This window comes from Zootoca vivipara, chromosome 10 (genome assembly GCF_963506605.1).
Source record: "Zootoca vivipara chromosome 10, rZooViv1.1, whole genome shotgun sequence".
In the NCBI taxonomy this organism is placed as follows: domain Eukaryota; kingdom Metazoa; phylum Chordata; class Lepidosauria; order Squamata; family Lacertidae; genus Zootoca; species Zootoca vivipara.
The window spans coordinates 68,886,370-68,899,438 of NC_083285.1; the positions used below are offsets into that span (position 1 = coordinate 68,886,370).

At 49.7% G+C, this 13,069-nt stretch overlaps 2 protein-coding genes across 2 annotated transcripts in view; both read right to left on the reverse strand.

Annotated features, from left to right (window-relative positions):
• Window positions 1-1,315: 1,315 nt before the first annotated feature.
• LOC132592708 (interferon-induced protein with tetratricopeptide repeats 5-like) lies at window positions 1,316-5,810 on the reverse strand. The gene is made up of 2 exons (XM_060279270.1): window positions 5,468-5,810; window positions 1,316-3,904 (listed from the first exon to the last, which is right to left on the reverse strand). Exons 1-2 carry the CDS (start codon window positions 5,470-5,472, stop codon window positions 2,542-2,544), a joined length of 1,368 nt encoding a protein of 455 aa, XP_060135253.1. The 5' UTR covers window positions 5,473-5,810; the 3' UTR covers window positions 1,316-2,541.
• Window positions 5,811-8,206: 2,396 nt separating this feature from the next.
• The window catches only part of KCP (kielin cysteine rich BMP regulator), a 98,720-nt gene continuing 93,857 nt past the window's right edge, over window positions 8,207-13,069 (reverse strand). Inside the window, exons 50-51 of the mRNA XM_060279271.1 lie at window positions 12,513-12,819; window positions 8,207-8,788 (exon numbers count right to left, since the gene is read on the reverse strand). Coding sequence (XP_060135254.1) covers window positions 8,571-8,788; window positions 12,513-12,819 — 525 coding nt within the window. The 3' untranslated portion in view covers window positions 8,207-8,570. The remainder of the gene's footprint in view (window positions 8,789-12,512; window positions 12,820-13,069) is intronic.

The window sequence follows — 13,069 nt, forward strand, 5'->3', positions numbered from 1 at the left end:
GTTGATTACTAAGAACAGTTGAAATACGCGAGAAGGGAGAACCAATATACCTGTGGGTGGGGTGGGGGGGAAGTCTGAGCTGGAGACAGCTATGTATTGTCTGGATTAATATGTACTGTACAAGTTGTTGAAAATGGAAAATTAATAAAAATTTATTGGTCAAAAAAAAAAGGAATTTAAAATTTGTCTAGCAGGTCGGGAGCCTCGGGTCTAGGAGCCGAGCGTGGCCCCTCGAGATCCTTTGGCTCCCTTCCCTCCCTCCAAAATCTTACACTCCTATGTTCTTTGCCCTTCCAATAGGGTCTTCATGGTTCTGGGTGGCGCAAGGGGAGAGACGGCAGCTGCTTACAGCCTTCACACAGGGGCATCTGGGGGGGGCACAGCAAGAAGGGGTGCTGGATGAGATGGGTCTCATCTGTGGGACGTGATCCATGAGAGGCAGTCAAGTACAACATTCCTGGTAATGCTAAAGAAGACATGCAAGGGAATGTTTGGTCCAGCCAGCCGAAACTTCCTGTTCCTCCTTGCTGGAGCATCCTTCCTTCTGCATGTGATAGAAGGTGGGTGTGACCTTACCTGTCCAGGTAACAAAAGGATGAGTCACGCAGCACACCTCTCTCTTTTTCACTTCCTTCTTCGTTTGACCAGCTTTTAGCTAGGACTGCTTTGCTAGCTCTCAGCTAGCAGGAGCACTGGGATTATTCCCCCATATGGAGTAGATCAACATGTAAATATTTGTAACCAAGTCTGGCTTCAGGAATCCAACTGTGAACTGATGTGAGTAAACTTCTCTTATTGACTTTGAATAAGATTGTGGTGTCTTTATTCTTTTAAGAGGGATTCAAGGGAATTTACCAGGAACGTACAATTCAATCTGAAACAGATTAAATTGTATAATAGTGAGAGGCTCACACAAGCCTGCAACCAGCTATCTGATGTGCATGCGAAAGGGGAATGTAAACTCTGCTAAGTAAAGGAACTTGCTAACACAAATTAGAAAGGATATTAATGAACAATATGTCCTCTGCTGCCACTCTGAACATTCCCAAAATCATCTGGCACCGCAGGGCTCTGTTGATGGTTTCCTGGTTCTCTTGAACAAGGCTTGCTGAAATCTGTGGGTGCCGAGCAAGACTACGGCAGGCTTGAGACTGGCGCAGGGAAACTTCCCTGTTATGTACTGAGCTGAATCATAGAACAATAGGACCCAGAATCAGCAGTCTGATTGGTCCGCAGGAGCCACCAATCCAACTCCAGGTGGAAGTGAATCGGCAACCTGATTGGCCTGCAGGAGCAGCCAATCAGGCTGCTGGCAGAAGTCAATCCACAAACTGATTGGCCCACAGGTGTAGCCCTGAAGTAGCCAATCACGCAAAGCCCATTGTGTAAATAATGTATATAAGCAGATGGTTTTGGGAAAAGGGCATTCTTCTTCTCTTCTTCTCCTTGATGACTACGAGCTGAATAAAGAGCATGAAATTCACTCTCGACTCAGAGTATATTTCATTCCCGAAGCATGGCTCTCTTCCCATGTTCCCCATGGTGTTTGTTGTGCAGCTGAGACACAGCAGAGTTGCAGCGCAAGCACCCCCTGTGGCATTTCGACCCCTGAAGTGTCTCTTATGAATGCCCACCTCAATTGTGCAATTAGTTGGAAGGGACCCAAAGGCTAATCTGTTTCAACCCCCGGCCATTCCTACTTGGCTTTAAACTGTTTGCAATATTGTGCAATGCCATCTTTTGATATATTAATAACTTCCATGGCTGCAACCCGCCCTGGGACCTTAGGGTGACGGGCAAGCAATATGTGGTTACCATGATCTTAATACTGTTACGTGCCTTGGAATGAGCGACAGTGGAGACCGTGGTGTCTTTAGGATATATGGTTTATTTGCACAACATATATACAACCTCAGCCCAGGATGGAAGGACTCACAGACTTAACACCCCAAAAGGTCTTGCTTCTTCCATACTGACAGCCTTGGAATCAAGCACAAAACAAACTGATCCTTGCATTGAACTCCTCTGCCAACAGCCTTTGTCTAACTCAGCGTTTCCCAAACTTGAGTCTCCAGATGCTTTTGGACTACAGCTCCCATCATCCTTGACCACTGGTCCTGCTAGCTAGGGATGATGGGAATTGGTAGTGCGGGGGGAAAGTGCTTAGCGTGGCAACTACTGCCATTATTCCACAAAGAAACTCGCTCCTTGGTTCAGCAATGGAATCCTCCGTTAGATTTAAACCCTTGCTGGATCCAGGACTTTCCGCCTGCAACTAAAAATAGTAAGAATAGTAATAGTAATAAAAGCAATGCATCTTCTACAAACAACTACACTTTATTGCAGATAAACACAACTGGAAGCTTCCCCCTGTTTAGTGCGGGGAGGGGAATGCAAGGAAACTTTAAGGAAACCAGCTTTCCCCCAGCAAAAACTCCTGGAGGAGGATCCAGGAGCTCAGAGGCTGCAGGAAGAGCCAAAACTGGAAGGAAAGAGCCACACACCCCTGCCTCTTTGCAAATGTGTGTGTATGGAGGTCTTTCACTGCTGGGCCCTGCCGTTCTCTCTCCAGGAACCTCTTCTCCATGATCCATCCTGTTGACTCGTAACCCGAAGCCCCGTTTCTTCAAGGAAGCTGTAGATAGCTCTTGCTTGGTCCATTTCTCCGTCCTCCCTGAACACTCTTGCCAGCCTCTCCAGGCGAATTTCCAGCTGCTTCCTCTCAAATGCAAGGTTTCCAGGGATCCTGGCAGCCGCCTGGTACATCTCTAGGGCCTGACTCTTCATCCCCTTCTTGTAGAAGAAGAAATCCCCCCAGTTTATGTAGATCGACTGCTGGCATCTCTTGCTGGCTCCTGGGAGCTCCTCCATCAGGTTCAAGTAGATCTCTTCCTCGTAAGCCGGCGACCTCTCGCCGTAAACCTTCGCCAGCTTCAGCTGGGTGAAGATGGAGAAAGGATCCTTCTCCAGCGCGCGCTTGAAGCTCTCGATGGCAGCCTCGACGGCTTCTTCTCTGACATCGCCTGGAGGGCTCCCCAACTGCTTCAGGTAGCACAGGCCAAGGTCGTAGTGTGGGAGATGGTAGCCGGGATCTAGGGCGATGGCCTTCTTCAGAATGGAAATGGTTCGGGGAAGGGATTGCGGCTTGTACAGCTTGGAGATGTTTCGGAGGACTTCGGGGTTCACGCTCTCCCGGGCAACATCGTCCGCAAGGCAGAGCGCTCTTTCCGTATCCACATCCTTAAGTACCTGAGCCAAATAAGCTTTGGCTTCATAGTTCTGTGGCTGGCGAGCAATGACTTCTTCCAGCAACTTCTGGGCTTCTTCCCGTTGTTCAGCATTAGAGGAATGAGTCCAGGAGGCAAAAACGGAGACGGCCAGTCCAGCCTGGTACTCCTCATTGGACTCTACCACCGCCAGCGCCTTCCGGAAACATTCTGCGGCCTCATCCCCGTTCCGGAAGCCCACAGCCAAGAGGGACCAGCCTTTCTGAGCCTGGATTTCAGGGATCATCGCAGAGTAAGCCTCTGGGCTGGCCAAGGACCGGCAGATGTCATGGATGCGTCCCAGGTAGAGGTCCACCATGTCATAATTGACCAAGCGGTAGTAGACCCAGGCGTAGTTGCCGTAGGTCACCAGGGCCTGGCGGGAGAAGTTGGCAGGGTGGTCCCGCTTCAGAGCCCCCTCTGCTTCTCGGAGGCTGTCCAGGGCCTCCTGGTAGTTCCCCTGCAGGTGCTGGAGGTAGGCCCTCATGGCAAGGTAGGCGCCTCGATTGCGGTGTGGGGTGTGCTGGGCCTGTGGGGCCAGTATCTGCAGGATGTGCACTGCTTCCACCTTGTCCTTGATCTCGAAATCCCAGGTGAAATGGCACTGCAAGCTCTCCAGCTTTGACCTCAGGGGTCGGCTGCAGAGGGAAGAGTCAGGCAGGGAGGGAGACAGAGAGATCGAGAAAGCGTGAGGGACACTCTTGAAATTATATACATTCGCAACCAGAGGTACCACTATACAGTCGTACCTCACCTCCCAAATGCCTTGGGAATTGAACGTTTCGGCTCGTGAACGTTTGGAAATCGGTAGAGAGTGTTCCGGTTTTCGAACGTTCTTTCAGAAGCTGAACATCCAACGGGGCTTCCTGCAGCCAATCGGAAGCCGCGCTTTGGAAGACAAATGTTTTGGAAGTTGAACGGACTCCTGGAATGGATTCTGTCCGACCTCCGAGCTACAACTGTATAATGAATGGGGGAAAAAATGTTTAAAAGTACCTTTCAGAAACAAAACAAAACCCAGAGTCTTTTTGTTGGGGATAATTCAGAGGGAAATTCCTGGGTATCAAAAAGGGGTATTTTTTTTAAAAAAAATTTAAGCAAAGTCCCAACCAAAGGAGAATGGCAATAAACTGAAGGAATACAGCAGCTTGCAGATTTGAAATACAGAATAAGAGAATAAGAAGTATGCATGTTTAAAGAAGACTGGGAAAATGTATATGGGTGAAAATTGTGCACATTTAAAAACGCTGGCAGCATTAAGATAAATTCAACTGTGCAAAAAAGTTTTGATGGTGTAACAATGGAATACTGACTGGTTTAGGTCATTTAAAATATGCAGGGATGCACGGTAGGCAAAATGAACCACGGAAAGAGAGGAAGGGAAGTCCTTGATTTGAGGTTGTTCAAGTTGAATGTCTTGAAATGTAAATCAGAAAAATCTAATAAAAACTATAAATAAAAAAAGAGACAGAAAGGGTGAAGGGGTCCTGCAGGCAGGAATTATTTGCTCAAAAGGGTTCAGAGGATTTAGGATTTAGACTTGGGCGTGACCGGAATGTGGCCTCTTGCCAAAAAGGTAGGATCACATCTCTTGCCCCGCCCACTTTTACTTCTAGGCCCCGCCCACCCAGAGCAGGTGCTCCCCACTCCCCAGGTTTGGCCAAAGAGTGCCAGAATAACAGCTCCATCGGTAGAGCATGAGACTCTTGATCTCAGGGTTGTGGGTTCAAGCCCCATGTTGGGTAAAAGATCCCCCTGTATTGCAGGGGGTTGGACTAGATGACCCATGGGGTCCCTTCCAACTCTACAGTTCCACGATCTTATCCCCAGCCCTACCTGCAGATGCCTCCAGGGGACCACATAATTTTAGAGTTGCAAGGGTCCCCGAGGGTCCTCTAGTCTAGTCCAACCCTGAGATGTTCTGCATGTGAAGCAGGTGCTCTAACCACTGAGCCACAGCTGCTGCTCTCCTGATGTCGTGGGGCTCCAGCTCCCATTGCCCCTGGCCCTTGGCCATGCTGGCTGCTGAAGCTGGGGTCCAGCAACATTCAACTTGCATTGCAGGGGGCTAGGCTATGCTTGGGGGGGGTTCCCCTCCTCCCATCTCTCCCATTCTAGGATTCTAACTCCAGCTGCACAAAATGCACAACGGGAGGTCTTTAAGCAGGAGGAGCCTGATCTACGCAGGAGTCACTGCTTACCTCATTTTTCCTTTCCCGGAGAGGTTAAATATCGCAGGAAGCAAACTTTCCCTCGCCTGCGGTCCAGCAGTCTGCAGGACGCTACCTCGGTCTGCAAACCTTTGCCTCGCTCTCTCAGTTTATATAGCAACGCAGTGAGCTCACTCCGACAGAATAGAAACCGAAACTCAAAAGGGAGATTCGCTTCTTGCTTCTGGAGAGGAATGTTGCTTGGCGCTGCTTGCAAAGACGGCTCTGCATGGCTGCTTGGAAAGCCACCCAAGCACAACAGTTTAGCCGGCCACTCGCGGAAATTAATAAATCACGGTTAAAACAGGGGCCATAAGGCAAAATAGTACCTCGGCTCTCTCCTGCAAACGATGCGAGGCTCCTCCCGGCTCATTTTGCTTTCCATTGTTGCCTGCTCGCGCCCCCGGTTCTCTCCCCACCCCCACGCACCCCCAGGCTCTCCTTCCCATCCCGATCCCATGTCCTGAAGGTCGGGTTGTTGTTTAGTCGTGTCCGACTCTTCGTGACCCCATGGACCCAGAGCACGCCAGGCACTCCTGTCTTCCACTGCCTCCCACAGTCAAACTCATGTTGGTGGGTTCGAGAACACTGTCCAACCATCTCATCTTCTCTCGTCCCCTTCTCCTAGTGCCCTCCATCTTTCCCAACATCAGGGTCTTTTCCAGGGAGTCCTCTCTTCTCATGAGGTGGCCAAAGTATTGGAGCCTCAGCTTCAGGATCTGTCCTTCCAGTGAACACTCAGGGCTGATTTCCTTCAGAATGGATAGGTTTGATCTTCTTGCAGTCCATGGGACTCTCAAGAGTCTCCTCCAGAACCGTAATTCAAAAGCATCAATTCTTTGGCGATCAGCCTTCTTTATGGTCCAGCTCTCACTTCCATACTGGGAAAACGATAGCTTTAACTATACGGACCTTTGTAGGCAAGGTGATGTCTCTGCTTTTTAAGATGCTGTCTAGGTTTGTCAAGGTGAAATCTCTCACTGCCTCCATTTCTTCCCCTTCTATTTGCCAGGAGGTGATGGGACCGGTGGCCATGATCTTGGTTTTTTTGATGTTGAGCTTCAGACCATATTTTGCGCTCTCCTCTTTCACCCTCATTAAAAGGTTCTTTAATTCCTCCTCACTTTCTGCCATCAAGGTTGTGTCATCAGCATATCTGAGGTTGTTGATATTTCTTCCGGCAATCTTAATTCCGGCTTGGGATTCATCCCGTCCAGGCTTTCGCGTGATGAATTTTGCATATACTGTAAGTTAAATAAGCAGGGAGACAATATACAGCCTTGTCGTACTCCTTTACCAATTTTGAACAGATCAGCCCACCAGCTATTTTGGGACTACATTCATGGGCGTACCCAGCGCGGGGCGGGGGGGGGCAGCTGCCCCCCTAGAAGCGGGGCCGCGCAGCCAAAGAGGTTCCTTCTCCTCTGGCTGGAGGCTCCTCGACACGCAGGGACTCCCCACAGCAAAGGGGAACTCCTTCGCCACCCAGCCCAGCACCTCCCTCCCTCCCTCGGATTCATTTTCCTCGCTTCACAAAAAATGTGCGCGAGGAAAAGGGGACGTGACGTTCCCCCATTTCCCCCATTGGTTTGGGCGTCCTTACCATTCCGCCCCCATCCTGCAGCCAGTTCCTTCCACTTTCCACAGGCTCGCCTTCAACCTCTCCACGTCTATTTCTCCTTGGGATCCCTCCAACTTCTCCACCCCCCTGTTGCGGTGTCGTTGTCCCCCGGCGTTCTCCGCCCCCGTCCTTTCCATCCTTTTCTCTCTCCCCTCCTGCACTAGCTGCAGGTGGTGACAATCAGCGTCTATTTTCTGTCATCACTGCAAAATTTGGATACATGTGGCCCCTCCCCTCCTTTGGCCCGCCCCTTGCCCCCGTAGTTTTGATCCTGGGTACGCCCCTGACTACATTCCCATCATCCCTGACCACTGGTCCTGTTAGCTAGGGATGATGGGAGGCTTAGTTTCCAGACCCTTGACCATCTTGGTCGCCCTCCTCTGCCCACCTCCCAGCTTGTCAATATTCTCCTTAAATTGTGGTGTCCGGAACTGGATACAGTATTCCAGGTGGGATCTGACCAAGGCAGAATGGAGCAGGACTATGACTCTCCTTAATCCGGACACTAGACTTCTGTTGATGCAGACTAGAATAGCAATGTCCTTTTTTGCCGCTGCATCACACTGTGGTCTCAAGTTCAGCTTGTGGTCCACCAAGACCCCCAGATCCTTTTCACATGCACTGCTAGTAAGCCAGGGGTCATGTACTGCTAGTGAGGCAGGTGTCTCCCATCCTATATTTGTGCATCTGGTTCTTCCTGCCTAAGGGCAGAACCCTGACATTTGTCCCTACGGAAATTCATTCTGTTAGCCTGGGCCCACTTCTCCAGTCTGTGACGGTCACCTTGATCCCCCTTCTCTCTGCCATCTCTAGGCCCAAGCAGAAAACACCTCTGTGCCAGAGAGATCCTTTTTTATTCATCCAGCGGAGCGATGGCAGACACCCTCTGCCACAAGACATCCAGACTGCGCCTCCCCACGGGGAGAGTCGGTTACAACCAGAGGGAGACTTGGGAGTGGTTGGCCCCCGTGGAAGATCTTCCCATTCTGGTCTCCACCAAAACCCATTGGCCAAGGGCAATGTCCATCATCAATGGCACGTAGAAAGGCATTGGCTTGCACAATCAGTGCGCACAGACACCACCAGGCGAGTTCTAGGAGGATGCTGACCAGGTAGAATAAATCCTGAAACTGAGACATTTTTCTTGGTTGTACATAATTTATTCTGGCTTCACGATTCAAGTTTTCGGCTTGACTTGGAAACATTTTTTTCGAGGGAGTGGAGAAGGCACAGAAGGAAGTCAGTGAGGGCTAGAACCATGATTCGAAATGAATGCTGAAATTCTCACCGCAGGCAGCAGGTCCTGCCCAGGCAGGCCACACCTGCCTTTCAAGGGGAGAGGAGCTCGCTTTGCCAAATGCTCCCCCCCCCCGGAACAGGCAGGGGAGCTGCCCTCCCCCACCCCAGTCCCAGGCTCCCCCAGACGAGGCAAAGGCGGCGGGTTCTCTGGAAATAATCCGGTTCCGCCCTGTCTCAGAGAGTTCCGTAGATGATGCGAGGGCAGGACTCGGGCAGGATGCAGTGAGCCTCGTGTTCCACCAGCCCAGCGGGGCATTGGCAGCCTGGCACGCAAGGCTTGAAGCAGTGGGACTCCAGGACCCCCAGTGGGACGGCGTGGTTGAAACAGGTCTTGGGGCAGGGGGGCCCGCACTCGTCGAAGACGTAGCCCCGGTCTTGGGGGCAGCCCACGGCTGCAGGGAGGGGAGAGAAAAAGAGAGAGACGGGCTTAGATAAGGCAGGATCTGGCCCACGGGGACTGAGGTCTGACTCATCTTGAGATGATGCCTGAAATACATGGCTTCAGGTTGCAGAGTCTCAGCCAAATGAAAATAATAATAATAATAATAATAATAATAATAATAATAATAATAATAAAAAATGATAATTGATTAATAAGTAACAAATTAATAAACTAATACTGCCGTATACCTGGGGGGTCTCTGTGGAGATAGGTCAGCCCAAGGGGGCACCTAGGTCCAAAGCATGAATCACGACTTAAAACATCCCTGACAGATAGCCACCTCACCTCTGTTTAAAAGCCTCCAGTGAATAATAGAATCACGGAACTGCCGGGTTGGAGGGGACCCTGAGGGCCATCTAGTCCAACCCCCTGCAACTAAACCATACATGTTGCCCTTGCGGTGTGACAAAATCCCTCCTTTACTGAAAGAAAAACAACTTCATTGAGCTGAGAGCCCTTTCTCTTTTGAGTTTCCTCTTTAAAGTTTCAGTTTCCATTTCCCCAGAACGAATTTGCATTTCTCAAGCATCCTCTGCCGGCTTTGCGCAGAAGCTGCTACATCCCAGCTATGGGCCAGGCTGACTCTAGGGGGAAAGACCACCCTTCCTTGGCGGAAGCCTTAGCAATGATCCTGGGGAAAGGCAGAGCTAAGCAAGCAAGCGCCCACTTCTCCGAATCCTGCTTCTGTTAGGTTGGGAGGGAGGGAGTGTGTCTGTTCTCTGAGCCACCACGGCCCAATTCCAGATTATTTTCTACTTTTCAGCCTGCAGAGAGAGCCGAGGAGGGCTTCGGGGTTCCTCCGCCTGACCCAACTGTGCAGGAATCATGACTTAATCATCTCTGAGACAGCCATCTCACCTCCATCGAAAAGCCCCCAGTGAATAATAGGATCATAGAATTGTAGAGTTGGAAGGGACCTCGAGGGTCATTTAGTCCAACCCCATGTAATGCACGAATCTCAGCGGCTCGACAGCGGAAGGTGGGAGGTCTTTGACTCTCCTTCCTTGGAGGGTTTAAAGCAGAGGTCCACGTGTGCCCCGTGAGCCGGGGGCAGCAGAATTCGAGCTCTTGTGCCAACGAAATTGCAAATCTTGTCGCTGGAATTGGGCAAACTGAGCCAGCCGATCCTTGTGCACTTAGGGCAACTGCTTTGCCTTTATAAGAACTTAAGGAGAGCTTGCAGGATCAGGCCAGCAGCATCCTGCTCTCCCAAGGGCCAACCAGATACCCCAATTTAGCTGAGATTCCTGCATTGCAGTGGGGGTTGGACTAGATGACCCACAGGGACCCTTCTGAATCTTGTTTTAAAGATACCCAGGTTGGTAGCCACCGTGGCCTCTTGTGGCAGGGAGTTCCACAGTTCAACTATCATAGAATTGTAGAGTTGGGGGGAGTGTAAGGAAAATGAAGGCACCTTTTATCAGATGTGGTGGAAATGTAAGGTAGCAAAAGTATTTTAGGAAATGATATATAATGAGTTGAAAAAAATGTTTAAACATAACCTATTCTAAGCCCCCCCCCCCAAAAAAACCCTGAAGCCTTCCTTTTAGGAATTCTAGGTGGTGAAATCTCAAGGGAGCAGAATAGACTATTTATGTATGCAACCACGGCTGCGCGGATGTTATTGGCCCAGAGATGGAAAGAAGATAAAATTCCAACAGAGATGAATGGCAGACTAAGTTGATGGACTATGCTGAAATGGCTAAAATGACCAGAAGAATCAGAAGACCAAAATTTTAATAAGGAACGGGAAAAATTTATAATATATCTTTAAAAAAAAATCCCTGTAAACAGTTAAAATCGTTAGTAGGATTGGAATAACACTTGTAGTTTAATGGTGAATTTTGGCCATAGGATGATTAAAATATGCATGAGGAAATGATTAACAGTAGGACCCACAACGGGGAGGCAAGAAGTCCAGGAGATTCTTTGGAATCCTGTTTCTATGTTGTATGTTCGATATGCAACTGTAAAATTTTAATCTGATAAACCAAATAAATACATTTATATATATACAGTGGTACCTTGGTTCTCAAGCGCCTTAGTACTCAAACAACTTGGAACACAAACACTGCAAACCCAGAAGTAAGTGTTTCTTTTCGGAAGCTGAACGTGCTCAGATTGATTGTGTGACTGCAGTACATTGTTTATTGCTCTCATTTTATGGATCGATGGTCTCGTTAGATAGGAAAATTCACGTTAAATTGCTGTTTCAGGACTTGTTTTTAAAAGTCTGGAACGGATGAATCCGTTTTGCATTACTTTCTGTGGGGAATTGCGCCTCGGTTTCGGAATGTGGCCTGAGAGGGTTAATGCTGAGTGCTGTGTGCTGTTGTATTTTCTGTGTAATATGAAACACTGTATATTTCCTGTTCTGTTCCGTTGCTGATCTCAGCCGAGATGGATCTAACTGTCTCCTGGCTGAAGGCTCTTAATAAATCTTCTGTGTTTTATCGAGCTGGGAGTCATAGAATCATAGAGTTGGAAGAGACCACAAGGGCCATCCAGTCCAACCCCCCTGTTGCTCTGATTTATTTATTATTATTTATTTATTGATGTTCGCCGCTATACACTCTGCTGTTTGAACTGAGAGGGAGAAAGCTTTTAAGAGACTTTAAAAGCAGAAGGCACAGCGGAAATGCGCTGGAATTTTTTGTGACGCAGCTAGGATGCCAGTGGGCATAAAGGTTTTTCACCTTATGCCCCAGCTGCTGCGTTGATAACTACCAAGATATCCCAACACGGAACGCTTTGGTTTTGGAACGGACTTCCAGAACGGATTAAGTTTCAGAACCAAGGTACCACTGTAAATGGTAAAGGTGCAAGTAGCTTTTAAGCAACATTGCACAGGGACTGCCAAGTTCAGCCTTGGTTCCCCAGCCAGGAGGCATATGCCTGGTTTTGGAATGGAGTTCTAGAACGAATTAAGTTTGAGAACCAAGGTACCACTGTAAATGGTAAAGGTGCAGGTAGCTTTTAAGCAACATTGCGCAGGGACTGCCAAGTTCAGCCTTGGTTCCCCAGCCAGGAGGCATATGCCTGGTTTTGGAATGGACTTCCGGAACGGATTACGTTTGAGAACCAAGGTACCACTGTAAATGGTAAAGGTGCACTGTAAATGGTAAATGTGCAGGTAGCTTTTAAGCAACATTGCGCAGGGACTGCCAAGCTCAGCCTCGGTTCCCCAGCCAGGAGGCATATGCCTGGTTTTGGAATGGACTTCCGGAACGGATTAAGTTTGAGAACCAAGGTACCGCTGTAAATGGTAAAGGTGCAGGTAGCTTTTAAGCAACATTGCGCAGGGACTGCCAAGCTCAGCCTTGGTTCCCCAGCCAGGAGGCATATGCCTGGTTTTGGAATGGACTTCTGGAACAGATTACGTTTGAGAACCAAGGTACCACTGTAAATGGTAAAGGTGCACTGTAAATGGTAAATGTGCAGGTAGCTTTTAAGCAACATTGCGCAGGGACTGCCAAGCTCAGCCTCGGTTCCCCAGCCAGGAGGCATATGCCTGGTTTTGGAATGGACTTCCGGAACGGATTACGTTTGAGAACAAAGGTACCACTGCATTAAAGAAAATGATTAAAGAAAGAAAAGAATGGTAGAGTTAGAAGGGACCCCAAGGGTCATCTATGCCCCCTCCACCCTCCTGCCCCCCCTGCTCGCCTCCTCACCACAGAGCGTGGGCGAGCGCCACTGCAGCACCAGCCCTGCCCTTCGGCACTGGGCGGCATAGGCCTCCAGGGCCTCGCAAAGGCAGTCTTCCGTCGCGGCGGCTCCGCAGGCACAGAGATCGTAGACGCAGGAGGCGAAGAAGGGCTCTGGAGGGACGGCAGGGTGGCAGCGCTCGAAGGGGGCCGCCTTGAGCACCTTGCAGCGGGCGTTGGCCTCTTTGCGGGAGCGGTAGCCAGACTCCTTGCAGGGGTCCACGTCTAGCGCGTCGGGGCAGCGGGCGGGTCCGGTGGTGTTGGCGCCGGTCACCTGGGCCGGAAGAAACAGGAGGATGTCAGAAGAGCCACGGGAGTGTCCACTTGCTCCAGCATCCAAGCACCCCGAAGAACATGGGGATAGAGCCCCCAAATGGAAAACGAGCAAGGTCCCAACGGAAGAAGAATGGCGACTTAAGTTGACAGAATATGCGCAGCTTACAGATTTAACCTACCGTGTTTCTCACAAAATAAGACGTGCCTATCAAATAAGCCGTGGCACGATTTTCTCAAGGCAATAAAAT